This window comes from Amblyraja radiata, chromosome 15, assembly GCF_010909765.2.
Source record: "Amblyraja radiata isolate CabotCenter1 chromosome 15, sAmbRad1.1.pri, whole genome shotgun sequence".
NCBI classification, from domain to species: domain Eukaryota; kingdom Metazoa; phylum Chordata; class Chondrichthyes; order Rajiformes; family Rajidae; genus Amblyraja; species Amblyraja radiata.
Genome location: NC_045970.1, coordinates 18,796,734 through 18,816,251, shown reverse-complemented (window position 1 = coordinate 18,816,251; position 19,518 = coordinate 18,796,734). Strand labels below are relative to the sequence as shown.

At 40.5% G+C, this 19,518-nt stretch overlaps 2 protein-coding genes across 2 annotated transcripts in view; one reads left to right on the top strand and one right to left on the bottom strand.

Moving 5' to 3' along the window:
• The window catches only part of LOC116981051 (dedicator of cytokinesis protein 1), a 413,994-nt gene that overhangs the window by 163,569 nt on the left and 230,907 nt on the right, over positions 1 to 19,518 (top strand). The gene's annotated exons all lie outside the window — the stretch shown is intronic.
• Positions 1 to 19,518, bottom strand: part of insyn2a (inhibitory synaptic factor 2A) — a 34,579-nt gene that overhangs the window by 9,749 nt on the left and 5,312 nt on the right. Inside the window, exon 2 of the mRNA XM_033033699.1 lies at positions 11,272 to 12,438. Coding sequence (XP_032889590.1) covers positions 11,272 to 12,431 — 1,160 coding nt within the window. The 5' untranslated portion in view covers positions 12,432 to 12,438. The remainder of the gene's footprint in view (positions 1 to 11,271; positions 12,439 to 19,518) is intronic.

Genomic DNA, 19,518 nt, shown 5'->3' with positions numbered 1-19,518 from the left:
TACCGATGATAGATCTAATACTTTTAATTAAAGTGTTCAAGGTACTAATAATTCAGAATCCTAGACTAATAATGTAGATTTAGGTTCAAATTTACTCTGGTAGCTGGGTCAGTTAAATGTAATTATTTAAATTAAATTATTTAAATTAAATCTAGCTATAGGAACATTAGAGTTGGTACTTGGAACCCTTAAACTTCTTCTACAACTCATTAGGATCATTGTTGATCCTGTACCCCCAAGTCCAAGAAACTGCATTGTCCCGGCACTCTGCTCTCCATTTCTAGATTCTCCAAATGGAGGAAGCACTGCCCCTTTTTCTTCTGAACTACGACAGAATGCGAGAAAATCAACATAAAGAAAAGGCATGCTTGACCTCATCTTCATCACCGTGTATATCACAAATATACCTGTCCATGATTTATTGGTAAGGGTGACCTTTGAGATTAAATTACGGAGAGGTAATTGATTGAATACATTTGTGGAGGTGGTCCTTTCAGCATAATGAGGGCTCTATAATATACTTGTGGTGCTACCACCATGCTAAAAGGGATAGATTCCAAAAGAATCTAGCAGTTCAAAACCTGGCATCTGTGAGGAATGCTGTGGTGGATGTCTGTGTTGAATTATGATGTGTATTGTGTCCTTTTTTAATTCTAACGCTGCTGGGTAAATTACATTTCACTGCACCTCATGGTGCATGTGACAAATAAATTTGAACTTGAACTTGAATATTAGTAACAGCAGAATTATATTTGCCCACAATCTCTGCTCTTGCAGACCAGTTTAATCCTCACTTTATCATTGTAATTCAAATCAGGCAATCAACCGTAGTTCAACAAGGAACACAGAAGAGCACACCAGGAGTAGAACCACTCTGGTGAAGTTAAACGTAAGATTCACTTGTGTTAAGCAGAGATGGTATGCTATGAAAGTGCAGTCTTATCACATGCAGTATCGTCTTACCATTATCAGTACATCATCATGGTAAAACTACACGAAAGAGAGAGAGAATAGGGCCCCTCAGAAACAAAAGCGGTCATCTCTGTGAGGAGCTGTAGGAGATGGGCAAAGTCCTCAATGAGCATTTCTCCTCTGTTCTGACCATGGAGAAAGACATGAAGACTGGGGAACGGGACAGTTAATGAAGATTTCTTGAGGACTGGCCGTAGTATGGTCGAGGAGGTGCGGGACGTCCTAATGCATATGAAGATGGATAAATCTCCTAGGTCTGATCAGATATATCCGAGGACACTGGGAAGATAGAGAAGAAATTGCAGAAGTCCTGGCTGAGATATAGGAATCATCGTTAGACAAATGTGAGGTGCCGGAAATCGGAGGGTGGTTAATGTTGTGCCTCTGTTTAAGAAGGGTTGCAAGGAAAAGTCTGGGAACAAGAGACCTCTGAGCCTAACATCTGTGGTAAGCAAGTTAATGGAAAGAATTCTGAGGGATACGATATCTATGCATTTGGGTAGATAGGGGCTGATTAGGAGATAGCATGGTTTTGTGCATGGGAGATTGTGTCTTATGAATAGGATAAAGGTTTTTGGAAAAAGTAACCAAAAAGGTTGGGGGCAAAGCCATAGATGTTGTTTATATAGACTTCAGCAGGGCATCTGATCGGCTACTCTGGAAGGTTATATTGCATGGGATCCTGGGGGAGCTAGCCAACTGGATAGAAAATTGGCTTAGTGGAAGGAAGCAGAGGGTGATGGTGGACTCAAGTGCCTGTGACTCGTGTTGCGCCTCAGGGATCAATGCTTGGCCCATTACTGCTTGTGGTTAAATCAACGATTTGGATGATAATATACATGACATGATTAATAAGTTTGCTAATTACATTAAAGAGGGTGGTATCGTAGAATTATCAAGCATTCCAGCAGGATCTAAAGCAGTTGGGCAAGTGGGCTAAGGAATGGTTAATGGAGTTTGATGCAGATCAATGGGGTGTTACATTTTGTGAAGTCAAACCAAGGCAGGACTTTACAATGAATGGCAGGGCCCTGGGGAGTGTTGTAGAGCAGACGGATCAAAGAGTGAAAGTACATTGTTCCTTGAAAGTGATAGGTGAAGCAGGCTTTCGGTACATTGGCCTTCATCAGTCAGGGTATTGAGCATGGAAGTTGGGATGTTATGTTACAGCTGTACAAGATGCTGGTGAGGGGCATTTGGAGAATTGTGGAGTATTGTGTTCAGTTTTAGTCACCCTGCTATAGGAAGGATGTTGGTAAGCAGGAAAGAGTGCAGATAGAATTTACGGGGATGTTACCAGGACTTGAGGGCCTGAGATATTGGGAGAGGTTGAGCAGGTTAGGACTTCATTTCGTGGAGTGCAGGAGGATGAAAAATTATCTTATAGAGATGCATAAGATTATGAGGGGAATAGATAGGGTGAATGCACAGTGTGTTTTACCTTGAGTAGACGAATCAAGAACCAGAGGACATAGGTTTAGGGTGAGAGGGGAAAGGTTTAATGTAATCCTACGTGGAAACTTTTTCACATCGAGGGTGGTGGGTACATGGAACGAGCTGCTAGAGGAGGTAGTTGAGGCAGGTACCATAACAATATTTAAAACGCATTTGGACTGGTACATTGATAGGAACATTTCAGAGGTATATGGGCCAAATGCAGGCAGGTGGGACGTGTACATTGAGCATCTTGGTCGGGCCAAAGGGCTTGTTTCTGTGCTGTGTGACTCTGTGACTTAGGGGGGGGGGGGGGGAAACCAGCATTCTGGCAGGCAGGTATGCCACTGCTACACGGGTGGGTTTAAACTAAATTGTGGGGGGGGGGGGGGGGGGGGGGGGGGGGGAGACAAACTGGATATATAAGGATGGAGTTAAAGGGAAAAGAGAGTATAAGAAAAGTTAAGAAAGACACCAGAATTAACGGGGCAGAAAGCTCAGGAAGGGATAGGAGACTATGGCCAAGTGAAAGGATGTGAAGGGTGAGGGGAGTAATGGATTAAAAGTATTATGTATGGATGCATAAAGTATAGGAAATAAACTGGATGAGCTTGAGGCTCGGTTAGAAATTGGCAAGTATGATGTTGAGACATGGCTGCAAGAGGACCAGGGCTGGGAACTGAATATTCAAGGGTATACGCCTATCGAAAAGACAGACGGGTGGGTAGAGGGGGTGGGGTAGCACTGTTGGTGAGGAATGCAATTCAGTCCCTTGCGAGAGGGATCAGGAGATGTAGAGTCAGTATGGATAGAATTGAATGGTTACGGTAAAAATACCCTAATGGGAGTTATCTACAGGCCCCCAAACAGTTGCCTGTATATAGCGTGCAAATTGAATCAAGAGTTAAAATTGGCATGTCATAAAGGTAATGCTACGGTTGTTATGGGAGATATCAACATGCAGGTAGACAGAGAAAATCAGGTTGCTGTTGGACCCCAAGAAAGGGAGTTTGTGCCTCCGTGATGGATTCATAGAGCAGCTTGTACCAGGGATAAGGCAATTCTTGGTTTAGTGTTGTGTAATGAACCGGATTTGATAAGGGAACTCGAGGTAAAGGAGCCATTAGGTGGTAGTGACCATAATATGATAAGTTTTAAGCAACAATTTGAGAGTGTGACACTGTGGTGGTGGGCCTGATCTCAGACAGCGATGAGAAGGCCTACCGGGAGGAGTTGGCTGATCTGGCACTCTAGTGTCAGGACAACAGCCTCCTCTTGAACATCAAAAAAATGAAGGAGCTGATCGTGGACTTTAGGAGGGCACATCATCCGAGGAAGTACACACCATTGAGGATAAATGGGGATACTGTGGATAGGGTGAGCTGTTTTAAATACCTGGGAGCCCACATCTCTGAGGATATGACATGGACATCACACGCCGCAGCACTCGTGAGTAAGGCAAGGCAGCGTCTTTACCACCACAGGCAATTGAGGAAATTCAGAGTGTCTCCGAGGATCCTCCAGTGCTTCTACGCAGCGGCTGTGGAAAGCATCTTGTCCGGAAATATTACAATTTGGTTTGGGAATTGCTCTGCCCAGAACAAGAAGGCTCTGCAGAGAGTAGTGCGTTTGGCCGAACGCACTATGGGAACTTCACTCGCCCCTCTGCAGGAACTATACATCAGAAGGTGCAACCCCAGAGCCAATAAGATCATGGGAGACCCCTTCCACCCCTGCAACGGACTGTTCCAGCTGCTACGGTCAGGCAAACACCTCCGTTGCCATGCTGTGAGAACGGAGAGGTTGAGAAGGAGTTTCTTCCCAGAGGCCATTCGGACTGTAAACTCCTATCTCACCAGGGACTAACTTTACTGTACCACTCTACTGCTTTTTTTTAAATTGCTGCTTGTTCCCTCTTTTTCCTTCCGCCCACAAAGAATATGTGATTCTGTTCCATTCTGTTTGTAGTTTGTTTGGTTGTTTGTTTGTTTGTCTTTTTGCACAAAGTCCGCGAGCATTGCCACGTTTCATTTCACTGCACATCTCGTATGTGTATGTGACGAACAAACTTGACTTGACTTGAGAGGGAGAAGGGAAAATCGGAAGTGTCAGTATTATAGTTGAACAAAGGGGACTATGGAGCCATGAGGGAGGAGCTGGCCAAAGTTGACTGGAAAGATACCCGATCAGGGATGACAGTGGAACAACAATGTCAGGTATTTCTCGGAATAATACAGAAGGTGCAGGATCAGTTCATTCCAAAGAGAAAGAAAGATTCCAAGGGGAGTAAGGGGCGACAGTGGCTGACAAGGGAAGTCAAGAACAGTATACAAATAAAAGGGAAGAAGTATACCATAGCAAAGATGAGCGGGAAGCCAGAGGATTGGGAAACTTTTAAAGACCAACAGGAGATAACTAAAGAGGCAATATGGGGAAAAAGATGAGGTACGAAGGTAAGCTAGTCAAGAATATAAAGGAGGATAGCAAAAGCTTCTTTAGGTATGTGAAGAAGAAAAAAAATAGTTAAAACCAAAGTTGGACCCTTGAAGACTGAAACAGGTGAATTTATTATGGGGAACAAGGAAATGGCGAGTTGAACAGGTGCTTTGGATCCGTCTTCACAAAGGAAGATACAAACAATCTCCCTGATGTACTAGTGGCCAGAGGATCTAGGGTGACGGAGGAACTGAAGGTAATTCACATTCAGCAGGAAATTGGCTGAAAAATCCCAAGGCCTGATGGTCTGCACCCCATGGTACTTAAGGAAGTGGCTATAGAAATTATGGGTGCATTGGTGATCATTTTCCCATGTTCTATAGATTCAGGATCAGTTCCTGTGGATTGTAGGGTAGCTAATGTTATTCCACTTTTTAAGAAAGGCGGAAGAGAGAAAACAGGGAAATATAGATCAGTTAGCCTGACATTGGTGGTGGGGAATATGCTGGAGTCAATTATAAAAGATGAAATTGCGGCACATTTGGATAGCAGTAACAGGATCGGTCCAATCAGCATGGATTTACAAAGGGCAAATCATGCTTGACTAATCTTCTGGAGTTTTTTGAGGATGTAACTAGGAAAATGGACAAGGGAGAGCCAGTGAATGTAGTGTACCTGGAGTTTCAGAAAGCATTTGATAAGTTCCTACATAGGAGATTAGTAGGCAAAATTAAAGCACATGGCATTGGGGGGTAGGGTACTGACATGGATAGAAAATTGGTTGGCAGACAGGAAGCCAAGAGTAAGGATTAACGTGTCCCTTTCAGAATGGCAGGCAGTGACTAGTGAGGTTCCACAAGGCTCGGTGCTGGGACCGCAGCTATTTACAATATACATCAATGATTTAGATGAAGGGATTCAAAGTAACATTAGCAAATTTGCAGATGACACAAAGCTGGGTGTCAGTGTGAACTGTGAAGAAGGATGCTTTGAGGATGCAGGGTGACTTGGACAGGTTGGGTGTGTGGTGCTATTTTCGGAGTGATTTGCAATCTTTGTAGTTTTGCAATCTAGCCAATAATCAATCCAGTCACCTCCAAAATAATTGCCGGTATATATCTGGTCTATTAAAAGCCAGGCAAATCCATTCAATCAATTACCGCTCAAAAGTGTAATCTTAATTTTCAGGAAAATCGTGGAATGTATTAACAATGATGAGCAACAATAGCTGCACTGCATGGTTAATTTTTGTCCACATTTAATTACAGCCTTATGGTAGATAACAATTCCGAACAAAGGAATCTTAGAAAAGAAAAATATCATGTATTTTTTCAGGAAGGAATCTAAACTAGAGGAAAAACAATAATTCTCACACTCGAAAGGTCAGACATGAAAGTATTAGTACATGTCAGAGCTATAATATTCATGTTTTCTCTTCTCAATAGAACAGATTTCTGTGGTTGGAGGTTGAAAACAATTTCCCCAAAGAAATAGAAATATCGTAAGCAATATTGCATTTGCAATTTGTAGTGCCCCTTAGGCAGCCATGAAACTTAAATTTTAGAATTATTGAAGATCGCTAGCAACAAAAGATAGTGTTAATGTGTATTTTGAAACAAACATTTGTATTTCTCCTTAATGTTATTGCATTTAAAATGGCTGTCAATATAATAATATTCTCAGTGCTTACAATAGTACAGATTTTGTTTGTTTGAAAAGAACAGGAATTTTATTTCTGGGAGCACAGCTGTTTAACTTTAAAAAAAAGTTTTGCGTGGCGTATTTAGCAAGTAGTTATTGTGAAATTGTTCATTTTAATTATAAGAATTATCAGATGTAATTATTAGACAGAATGAGAGTGCACTAGTAGGACTTTTCCCATATCACTGGGCAGCACAAAATATGTCATCTGTCCTTTAATAGAGCTATGTACAATTGCATTGTAAACAGTTCTTCTGATTTAAATTTGGTGTAACATTATTCAAAGGATGCATACATTAATTAAATGCTCTACAATTTCATTCTTTGAGTATGCATATATTTGTGGATCTAATTCAATGTTTTCTCCCTTCCCTCCCCTCCCCTGTCCAGAAAGAGCATTAAAAAAGGTCAAGATGTATTTGTTATGAATTGTCAATGTAAAATGCAGCCTTTTAAATTCTAAACTTGCAGTTCTAAAACAAACTCATGAACAATTTATATCATGTCTTTAACATACCAAAACATCACAAGGTGCTTCAAAGATGTAACCAAACAAAAATTGACACCAAGGGACAGATGACATATTGATAAGGACAAGGTAGATTTTGGTGGCCATCACCAATTTGTGATTCGTCTTCACTCCGAGAACACCTTTATCTGTGTTGTGCATACCTGCAGTTATATGAAATTGAGTGAATATCTATTCACAACTTATCTGGCAGCTCAAAAGTGGATATGTACCCTTAATGTTCAATGGAATGGGCATTGCAAAATCCCCCTCCAGCAACATGGTGGGAATCGTTAGTGACAAGAACTGTCTAACTGGAACATGTACATATGGTAGCTACAGAAATTGGCTGTGAGTAACTCATTCCCTAACATCATAAGGTCTCTCTAGTATTTATATGGCACAAGTCAGGGGTATTATGGAATACGATCACCTTGTGTAGATGTGCAACTCAAAGTACACGGAAGCTTGTACAATTGTGACAATACAATTGGACTGAATGCTAACGAATTACCACTCTCAACTTTCATTCCCTTTGGTACCCTGGCTGCAGTATATACCATCTACAAAAAGCATTGCAGTTCCATGCATAACCTCCCTCTTAAAGCTTGAACCTCTCGTAACAAGATGGACAAGGGCACTTGGTGCTCTTAGGGCGACCACTGTACTGGACTGTATTTTGTTCACATACATTAATGCCACCTGCTGGAAATTCTGGTACAGCAGCTTTAACGCGGCCACGATGGCGGAGCGATAGAGTTGCTGCCTTACAGTGCTTGCAGTGCCGAAGACACGGATTTGATCCTGACAACAGGTGCTGGTGCTGTCTGTACGTAGTTTGTACGTTCTCCCCATGACCACGTGGGTTTCTCCGAGATCTTCGGTTTCCTCCCGCACTCCAAAGACGTACAGGTATGTAGGTTAATTGGCTTGGTGTATGTGTAAATTGTCCCTAGTGCGTGTAGGATAGTGTGCGGGGATCACTGTTTGGCGCGGACCCGGTGGGCCGAAGGGCCTATTTCCGCGTTGTATCTCTAAACTAAAGGTGCTGTGAATATCACCAAGTGCAGGTTACCATTCATGTTGGACACAATCCTGACTTGGAGATATTGTTGTTCCTTTATCATTGCTGGACCAAAATTCTAAAGCTAACTAAGCTAACTACAAATTCAGCTTTTCAAGAAGGTAGCTCGCCATCGTCTTCTAAGGGAAATAAATTTAGGCCTTGCCAGCAACATTCACGTCACAAAAAAATCTTCGCTAAAAGCCCTTACTACCAAAACGTTGAATTATGCAATAGATTTTAAGGTGCATTTTAAAGATGGAAAGAGATGTAAAGAGGCTGTGAGGTTTAAGGATAGAATTTCAGATTTTTTGGTCGTTATCCGAATGTGCGACTGACAAAAGCAGAACAGTTAAATTTGAGAATGATCAACAGGCGTTGACCAAAGGAGTGTTGATCTCCAGGGGATTATTAGACTGGAATAGATTACAGGAATAGTGAAAGGTATAAGAGTAAAGCGATTTGAAAGCGTATCAGAATTTTTACATTGAAAATGTTCCTTAACCAGGAACCAATGTTGACTATGAAGGTGGAGCACTTTAGGATGTGTAGCACTGAGTTTTGTACGAAACATTGCCAATGAATAAGACAAATAATATTGAATTTAGTTTGAACAGAGCTCTTTATTTAGTGTAGTTTCATAAGTCAGGTATTTTTGATCCACGAGGCTTCAGATCTTGGCAAGGAAATTTCAGAATTTGAATTAATTAGATACTAGTATAGATAATGGTGACTGTAAAATTGCTAAAATGCCGTCATTATCTAATTAATTACAGTTCTTTATGGAAAGAGTCTTGTCGCACTTAATTGACCAGCCATGTGGGTAATTCCATTTCCACTGTAATGGCACTCTTAACTGTCCTTAAAAGTGCTGCTTTATTAAGTTGACACTGCATTGTAACTGCATTTTTACCATATGGGTGACAAAGCAAGGATCATCTTCGCAAGGACAGCCAGACATGGACAATAATGTCCACAAATTGAATTTAAAATAATACAATTAAAAACTTATGGCGAATTTTAATTTCCAAAACTGAGCTGTTTAAACCATATGAAACTGTTAAATATGTAAAATTCCTCTTAAACATGCCCATTTTTGGTTTTGCTGCCCACAGATACTACCTGACATGCACAGTATGTCCAGCCTTTTCTGTTTTTGATTAGGAAGATGAGACGAGGGAGAGAGGAAACACAAATCAATGATGGAAAAGCTGAAAAATGTATACTGCAGGGAATGCAAAGCCAGTGGGGCTGCTAATAGAGAGAGAAAACATATGAATCAACGTTCCTACTGATTCAGAGAACAGGAGCCTCATGAAGCTTTTTCATTCATTATTGAGTCGAAAAGGCTGCAATGTGCCTGGACTAAAGGTGAAGTGCTGTTCTGCAACCTTGCATCGAGCCTCATGCCTGGGATGTAATCAAAAATTAAAGTATGGAGACAGCAATTTGAAGTAAGAACCCGGCCTGAAACGTCATCTATGCATTTCCCTCCATAGATACTGCCTGGCCCGTTGTGTTCCTCCAGCACTTTGTTATTTGCTCCAATTTATATATTTGTGCACCCTTGGCCAAGGTAATCTGAAGGGAAGCAGAGATGGTTGGATCCAGCTTAGCTGTACTTCTCTGCTTTAATGCTCCAATTTTATATACTTTAATGCTCCAATTTTATATACATTGTGTAAGCAAGCAAAGCGTTTCACTGTGCCTTGTCACATGTGACAATAAAGTATTCCATTCCATTCCAATTTCCCTTAACCTTTCTAATTTCCCTCTTCCTCCTCCCAAACCACTCGATCTACTAATACTTCCTCACCCTACATGCTCTGCAATCTGTTGAAACTCACAGCTGCAGGTCCATCCAACAAGCCATCAGTAGCATCATCATTTGCCACAAATACAAAAAATCCTGTGAACACAGCAGGTCAGCAAACATCGACAGAAAGAGTTGATGTTTCATGTCAGGCCCTTCATTGGAACTTGGAAAGAGAGATAAAAAGGACATTTTAAATTGGAGAAAAGGAGATGGGGGGGGGGGGGGGGAGGGTAAATAGATAGAACATAGAACAGTACAACACAGGAATGGGCCCTTCACCCCACAATGTTTGTACTGAACATGATGCATAGTTAAATTGATAGCATCTGCCTGCATGATCCACATCCCTCTATTCTCTGCACTTCCATGTGCTTATCTAAAAGCTTCTTAAATGCCACCATTGTATCTGCCCCCACCACCACCTGCTGGCAATGCATTCCAGGCCCCTACCACTCTGTGTAAAAAAATCTTGCCCCACATATCTCCATTAAACTTTCCTCCTCTCAGCTTATAGTTATGTAGTGTTGAACATTTTCACCTTCAGAACTGGAAAGTGGAGAATTTTCTGTCTGTTGGAAATTAATGATCTGTATTGATTTGGTTGGTAGTGAGAACAGGAATCCTGTGCTTATTTTGCAGTTGTTTAAAATGGAAACAGCACTGATTATGCAATTCTTTTTAAAAAATATATAAAATAGAATCACAGATAATTATTTTCACCTATACTTTTGAAACAGCTTTTCCTTCATTTGGAGAAAATAAAGCGATTGACTGTAGCTAAAATGATTATTATACCTGTGCTATTGTCTGGGCTGATTTTCCAGTTTGGAGATGCAATAATTCCTTCAGTAATCATCTTATCCCACTTTCAATTTGCACTAACAGCAATGCAATGTCCTGCAATTTTCCCATCATTTAAATGTTAAGAATATATGGATTTTTCCTATTTAATATTCAGTGCTACATAATCAGAATTCCATGCATTTAAGCTTGTATAATAGTTTATTTTGTCGATGACCTTCATAACATTTTGTAATGCAGCACAATTGGCAGTGTAACTGCAGATCACAGTCTGTGCATTGCATTCGCTAATTCTTGCCCTGAGGAGGATAATTGCTATTTGTTATTTGTTAGTTCTCTTTGTTTTAATGAATAAAACTTAAGACTTTTGAGAATCATGATGAATCTCATACTTTGTGAAATCAGTATTATACAGCATGCATTAGTTAATTATTTTTACACTGGATCTCAGATAATATTGCAATATATCTCTGCATGACTTCCATTATTTAGACATTCTTTTGTAAACTAACATTTATAAATAATTTTGTATTGTCTTACCCTTCTCTGAGGGCTTCGCCTTTCTCTAATTCTTGAATAACCCCAAGCAACACCTTAATGGTTTCCTGACTGGAACTGATCAGATTTTCCATTATTTGCAGCTGAGATTTCAGATCCACAGGTTCTGTAAGAGGTACAATTTGTTGATCTGACTCCATTACTGATACTGCTGTTTGATTAGACTGATCTTCATCTCTAGGTGCAATGTTTGACACAGTGGATTCGGAGAGCTCTTCCTTTTGTGGAGACTGTACTGAACAGAGTTGACCATACACCGATTTAGGTTGCTGACTGGCTGGGTGCAAAGTTCTTTCATGCACTTCGCAGGTCGCCACATTTTCTGAGGAGTCCTGTGTAAAGGGAGTTGAGGGATCAGACTGAGTAAGTTCACAGTTGCTTTCTGTTAAATGGAAGGAAGTGAAATCTGTTAGTTGCAGCTCAGTTTGATTACATTTCTGATTTCTTGAAGACACCTGATCATATGTTGTTATATTGCACTGTTGGTAATTTTCCTCAGGTGGGTTAGAATCTGTCAAATTTACTATTTGAAGTGAGTCTTCAGTGCAACTGTGTATTTCTTGGTCTTTGTTGCTGGAAGCATCCAATCTCACACTGCCGGCTTGTTCATTCAGTTTGCTGGTATCCGGACTCTTCTGACTGCTTTTCTTTGTACTACTTATGGTACGTGCTCCGAAGTCTTTATTGAGGTTATTATCTTTAATTTCAAATGCCAAACCATTGTTTTGTCGCCTGAATGTTTCTAAAGTGGGGGCAATTTTAATGACATTTACTTTCTTCCTTTCCAAAGGGAATGTCTGATAGCGTTTCTTGAGGTCAGGTGATGTTTGCACACCTGTGCTTCTGGTAACATTTGGAATTGACCTTCGTGCAGGCACTGTCATGTATTTGCGATAAGCTGCCTTATAAGAAATAGCTTTCATCGTTTTTTGGTCCATTTGCTGTGTTGCAGCAAGTCTCTTCTCCTGTTCATTCTGAGCCTCACGGATATCTTTAAATCTCACCTGTAATGCTTTATTCCTTTTTCTAATCTGCCTATTTGGATCCAGAGCATATTTCATTTCCAATGCTGGTGATGCCTCTTGCTCAGTTTCATTTTCCTTACTTGTGAGTTGGCATTTACTTGGTTCCTTACTCACCATGTTTTACCTACAAATAAAAACACCATATTTTTACAGCAAAGTGAAGACTGTCGAAATTTATCATATTTAGTCCTAAATGAAAAACTAGTGTTAGATTGGCACCATAATACATTTTATATGAAGACAACATTACGTAAATTGTATTATATACAGTGCCCACCACAATGTTTTGGATAAAGACCCATCATTTATTTATTTGTCTCTACTCCACAATTTGAGATTTGTAATAGAAAAAATCACATGTGGTTAAAGTGCACATTGTCAGATTTTAAACATAACGGTGCCCTGAAATGGGGGTATTATGTATACACACAGCTGTAATTTCTACATGGTGAAACCAAAATGTATAAAAATAGCCTTTAATAAAATCTGACAATGTGCACTTTAACCAGATGTGATTTTTTTTCTATTACAAATCTCAAATTGTGGAGTACAGAGGCAAATTAATAAATGCTGGGTCTTTGTCCCAAACATTATGGAGGGTGCTATATTATATATATGATAGCAGTAAAGGTAGTGGTGTGCAGAGGGAATGAAGGTATATTATCAGACTAGTAATCTCAAGGCCAATTTAAACAACCCAGATTCATGAAATAAGTTCTTTAGTTATGAATTAAATAATTTAGAGTTTTTTTTTAATAAAGGTGGTCTTTATCATGGTGGCAGTAAAGGTCTTTATCATTCGTTGATGTCTTTTGCACTGATGGATTTTGTATGACTTCAGATCCACAGTCCTGCTTGATTCTTAACTGTCATTGACATGGCAAAGTAATTCCCAACAAAGTTAATCTTGACTCAGATAGACACAAAAAAATTGGAGTAACTCAGCGGGACAGGCTATACTCACTTCATCTGGTACTTAAATTAGAAGAATTGTCCAATAGCACATCAAGCAACAATTTGATAACAATCCCAGACCACCATCACAATCCTTATTAAAAATATTGTCCCACTGGTAGGTCAGACGCACCAGAGATCGGGGCCAGCACGTGAAGATAAGGTTGACATATTTGCAATAAAACTGTTGAATTATCTATTTCCGTGTCCTCCTGATATTCCCACTAACACAAAAGCTTGTCTTCAGCCAAACCAATTCATTTCATGCAACATCTAGAATCTGCTCTGAGTTCTGGATACAACAAAAGCTGTACAGCCAGACTCAGTGATGGTGTCAAGGTAATGCATTCCCGAAACTAGCTCTGCCACCAACCAATTGTTCTAGTATTGATACAACATTGGCATCTATATGGCAACATGGAAAAATTGCACACTATGTCCTGTCCATGCAAGGTAGGACAAATCCTTCAAACAGTGGCGGTTGCAGAAGATGTTGTTTTCACTGGCACTTCTTCACAGATGAAGTTCAATGTTACCTGAACCATTTGGCTCCAGATATCATTGCAGCCATTGTCCCTAGGTGGATCTAAAAGGTGGATTTCAGAGAGCAAGTGAGAATGATTGCCCTTTATGTTAACTACATTTGATCAAGTGAGGCGATGAGAAGCCCAGCTAATGGTCAATGATTCAATGATTGGAGTAATATCCTGCATAAAGATAGCAGGTTAAAGTGTTGAAAATAAATCATTACAACACAGGAAATGGTTGTAGTGGTTCTTCAGTTTCCTGGGTGGTATCTCAAGTCATTGGCATGACCACCAGTGAGTCCCTCGCCATCAACATACTGGAGGTGGACCGTTAGGTATCTAAAACTTAAATGAACCTATCATATGAATAATGTTATTACAAGAGCAGTTCACATGCTGCTTATTCTCACACCCTGAAAAACGTTTCCGCTATCTTAGGGACATAGAATTAAGAACATACTGCCCAGGTTAGCTGGATGAGTGCAACTCCCAGCAATGTTCAAAAGGTTCAGCAACATACAGGACAAAGCTGTTCACTTGATTGGTAACCTGTCTAATCTTAGCTGCAGTATGCACCATTTACAAAATGTACTATCTACTGTAGTTACATGTCCAGGCTACTTCAACAACACCTGCCAAACCTGCAACTTCTGCCACTAAGAGAGACAATAGGAGCAAGGTCATAGGAATCTCATTGCCTACAAATTCTCTTTCAAATCATAAACCATACTGACTTGTAAGTGTTTTGCCATTCCTGTTGATGATGCTAAATCCTGGAACTCCCTGCCAAATACCAATATGGGAGTATCTTCACCAAAATGACTGGCAGTTCAAAAACCTTGTTGCCCACCATCTTCACAACGACAGTTAGATTTGAACGACTAATACCAGTAACTGCTGCATTCAGAAAATGAATAAAAATTGTAGGAAACTATTTCTAATTATACGTGTTTAAAATAAGTAAATTTGTGTGCGCACAGACAGTAATCTATCTTCCCAACTAAGTTCCTTCAACCTTCAGAACAAAATGCGTCTATTAACTGAAAATTTATTCTCGGATACATAGAATTTTAAATTACTTCATTCAGCTTGCTGTATCTCTAAACTAAACTATTCCACCCCCACCACCAAACCTAATGACACAGTAACTCATCTCACTGAAAAACTCTCATTTTATGACTTCATTATTGCTTAAATTTATATGACATGTTTAGAATTTTGTAAATCTGGTGTTTTTGCCGAACAGAAAAGGGTGATCATTATTATTGCTCTGGAGCAGGGCTACCTCGATTTAAGAACAGAGAGAACTATCTGAAATTGAAGACTGAGCATTTATTTCCTGAAAGTGCATTTCAGACTACACCAAGTAATTGTTCGTGATTGTGCTTCATTTCACATGTTCCATTACTTAGTATTTTTAAACAGCTGTAAGTCGATATCTGAAATGGAAACCAACACCAGAAATGACTGATAGAATTACTACAATGAAAATGTGATCTTTGATTGGGTGAATGCCCAATCTAACCACAAGCATGTGCTGATGAAATCATTCAAAGACGCAGCAGATGAAACACCTTTATCTGCTTAGGAAATCAAGTTCTGCCAGTTTGTCTGCTTTAGAAAAAAAAACATACTTTGCTTTAGAAAAAAATACATACTTCATCAGTTCTCGTTGAATAAATCTCATTTGTGAGCCTCTTTATGTATGTTATTGTGGCCAGAAGAGAAGGAGAACTTCTCTGAACCCCACATGGAAAATGTACTCCTTGCCTGCCTCAGACTTTCTTTCCATTCCTTCCAGTGAAACCTTCCTCCAACTATTTTTACTGCAAACCCTTTGCTTAATGAAAACATTTAGCTCAAATGAAATGATTAAAAGTATACTTCTCTCTCTCTAGGTAGAGTGGGGAGGTGAGGTGAGCCTTTCGTGAAGACATGTAATTAACTTTAGCATGCAAAGCATTAGGGCTTGATGTAATTTTAAGATATTGATGGATGGAATGTGAATTGCAGATTGACATACTTGGTGCTTAGTATATGGCATTGAATGGTCTTTAAGGGGGTGATGGATCTGCTTCAAAAGCATAAAACCGTTCAGTGGTACTGCCTGTGAAACCTGGAGATATATATTTTTTTTTTTAAGCCACTCAAATCTTCTCATGTTATACTTGTTATCTTAGTGTTTTCCTTTAAAGAAATGTCATATTTCTTGACATGTTCTCCAAACCAATAAACTGCACATTTAATGTGTTCAAGAAGGAACTGCAGATGCTGGAAGATCGAAGGTACACAAAATTGCTGGAGAAACTCAGCGGGTGCAGCAGCATCTATGGAGCGAAGGAAAAAGGCGACGTTTCGGGCCGAAACCCTTCTTCAGACTGATGGGGGGTGGGGGGGAGAAGGAAGGAAAAGGGGAGGAGGAGGAGCCCGAGGGCGGGCGGATGGGAGGGTGGGAGGAGACAGCTAGAGGGTTGAGGAAGGGGAGGAGACAGCAAGGACTAGCAAAATTGGGAGAATTCAATGTCCGGATGGCATTAACATTGAATTCTCCCAATTTTGCTAGTCCTTGCTGTCTCCTCCCGTTCCTCAACCCTCTAGCTGTCTCCTCCCACCCTCCCATCCGCCCGCCCTCGGGCTCCTCCTCCTCCCCTTTTCCTTCCTTCTCCCCCCCACCCCCCATCAGTCTGAAGAAGGGGTTCGGCCCGAAACGTCGCCTATTTCCTTCGCTCCATAGATGCTGCTGCACCCGCTGAGTTTCTCCAGCAATTTTGTGTAACTGCACATTTAATGTTTGCTTGGCATTGGCAGCTTTCCGTAATCTAAACTTGAAAATGGATCGGGTCAAAGACTGATGTTGTTAGCTGAACAGCGAGCGATGTTCACCTCCTGACTGGTGAATTTGGAACTTGCACGCAACCATATTCCATTGTTAAAATGAAGTTGTCAAAATAATCTATTAAAATGTGTTCACTTTTCCACTTACAAGCTTCTCTAGGAGTTCAAAGAAATACTGCCAAATTATTTAAAGAAAAAAATGCATTTTTAAAGAAGACCTAAACTAAGAATGATTAAGAATGTCAAAGTTAAAATCGCAACCATCTATCTAATTTAGACATGTAAATTAGTTGCTGCTTTTTTTTGTCAGTAGTTGAAAAACAATATTACCCATCGACTGTATTAAAACTGATTTGATTTTTCAAATGATTACAAATAAAATAAAATGGATTATATAAAATAACAATATGGGATTTCAATTTCTGGGTTACATTTTACCTATTTTACTCCATTTAACAATGTGTATCATAGCAATAGACATGTTGTTTGCATTCACACGGTTGGTTCTCTTGGGTCTTACAAAAAGTTATTCACCATATAAATGTACAATTAATTATTTTCTACCTACATTTTACGGTATCTGAAATGAAAAAGGAAGACTTGGATTGACACAGCTGCTTTAATATATTAAAAATCTTTGTAGCCAATGATATTCTTTAGAGATGTAGTCACAGAGGGACAGTGCCCTCCATAATGTTTTGGACAAAGACCCGTCATTTATTTATTTCTCTCTGTACTCCCCAATTTGAGATTTGTAATAGAAAAAAAATCACATGTGGTTAAAGTGCACATTATCAGATTTTATTGAAGGGTATTATACATTTTGGTTTCACCATGTAGAAATTGCAGCTGTGCTTATACATTGTCCCCCGTTTCAGGGCACCATAATGTTTGGGACAGATAGCTTCACAGGTGTTTATAATTGCTCAGGTGTGTTTAAATGCCTCCTTAATGCAGGTATTAGAGAGCTCTCAGCGCCTAGTCTTTCCTCCAGCCTTTCCATCACCTTTGGAAACTTATTGCTATTTATCAATATGAGGACAAAACTTATGAGAATGAGAAACAGGAATAAAATTGTTGGAGACATCAGCCAAACCATAGGCTTAATAAAATTTACTGTTTGGAACATCATTAAGAAGAAAGAGTGCACTGGTGAGCTTACTATTCGCTAAGGGACTGGCAGGCCAAGGAAGGCCTCCACAGCTGATGACAAAGAATTCTATCTATAATAAAGAGAAATCCCAAACACCTTTGCGACAGATCAGAAACACTCTTCAGGAGTCAGGTGTGGATTTGTCAATGACCATTGTCCTCAGAATACTTCATGAACAGAAATACAGAGGCTACACTGCAAGATGCAAACCACTGGTTAGTCGCAAAAATAGGATGACCAGGTTACAGTTTGCGAAGAAGTACTTAAAAGAGCAAGCACAGTTCTGGAAAAGGTCTTGTGGATAGATGAAATGAAGATTGACTTATATCAGAGTGATGGCAAGAGCAAAGTATGGAGGAGAGAAGGAACTGCCCAAGATCCAAGGCATACCACCTCATCTGTGAAACACAGTGGTGGGGGTGTTATGGTCCTGGCTTGTATGGCTGCTGAAGGTACTGGCTCACTTATCTTCATTGATGGTACAACTGCTGATGGTAGTAGCATAATGAAGTCTGAAGTGTACAGACACATCCTATCTACTCAAGTTCAAACAAATGCCTCAAAACTCATTGGCCGGCGGTTCATTCTACAGCAAGACAATGATCCCAAACAAATTGATAAAGCAACAAAGGAGTTTTTCAAAGCTAAAAAATGGTGGCCAAGTCAATCACATGATCTGAACCCAATTGAGCATACCTTTTATATGCTGAAGAGAAAACTGAAGTGGACTAGCCCCCAAAACAAGCTTAAGCTAAAGATGGCTGCAATACAGACCTGGCAGAGCATCACCACAGAAGACACCCAGCAACTGGTGATGTCCATGAATCGCTGACTTCAAGCAGTCATTGCATGTAAATGATATGCAACAAAATACTAAACATGACTACTTTCATTTACATGACATTGCTGTGTCCCAAACATTATGGTGCCCTAAATGGGGGGACTGTGTATAAACACTGCTGTAATTTCTACATGGTGAAACCAAAATATAGAAACATAGAAAATAGGTGCCCCTAGAGCTCTATCTAAAGCCCCTGTCCCACTTACGTGTCCTTGGCACGTTAATTACGCGACCCTGTGGTCCCGCGTGATTTCATGCGCCCGCACAGCTGTCTGGAGCGCTTTACGTCATTTGAAGATGAACACAAAATGCTGCAGTAACTCAGCGGGACCGGCAGCATCTCTGGAGAGAAGCAATGGGTGATGTTTCGGGTCGAGTCTGAAAGAAGGGTCATGACCCGAAACGCCATCCATTCCTTCTCTCCAGAGATGCTGCCGGTCTCGCTGAGTTACTCCAGCATTTTGTGTCTATCTTCAATCGTCTTGGCCCCGCTCTGGGAGTAGAAGTGGGGGCGGATCTGGACCGCAACGGCTGTGAACCCCAGGCCGAGCTCGGCGATCGTTTGCCTGCTTCTGCTGCTGTTGGTGGTGAGACGTTGCGTCGCGCCAGGGTCTTGGGCCTGTCCCACTTTGGCCATTAGTTACGCGACCGGCAGGTGGCGCGCGAAGATTTCGATCGCTACAAAAATTTCGGAGCCCCGCACAACTACATACATGGACTCAACATGGATTTGTGCCTGGAAGGTCATGTTTAACTAATCTTCTTGAATTTTTTGAAGATGTTACTCGGGAAATTGATGAGGGTAAAGCAGTGGATGTTGTGTATATGGACTTCAGTAAGGCCTTTGACAAGGTTCCTCATGGAAGGTTGGTTAAGAAGGTTCAATGGTTGGGT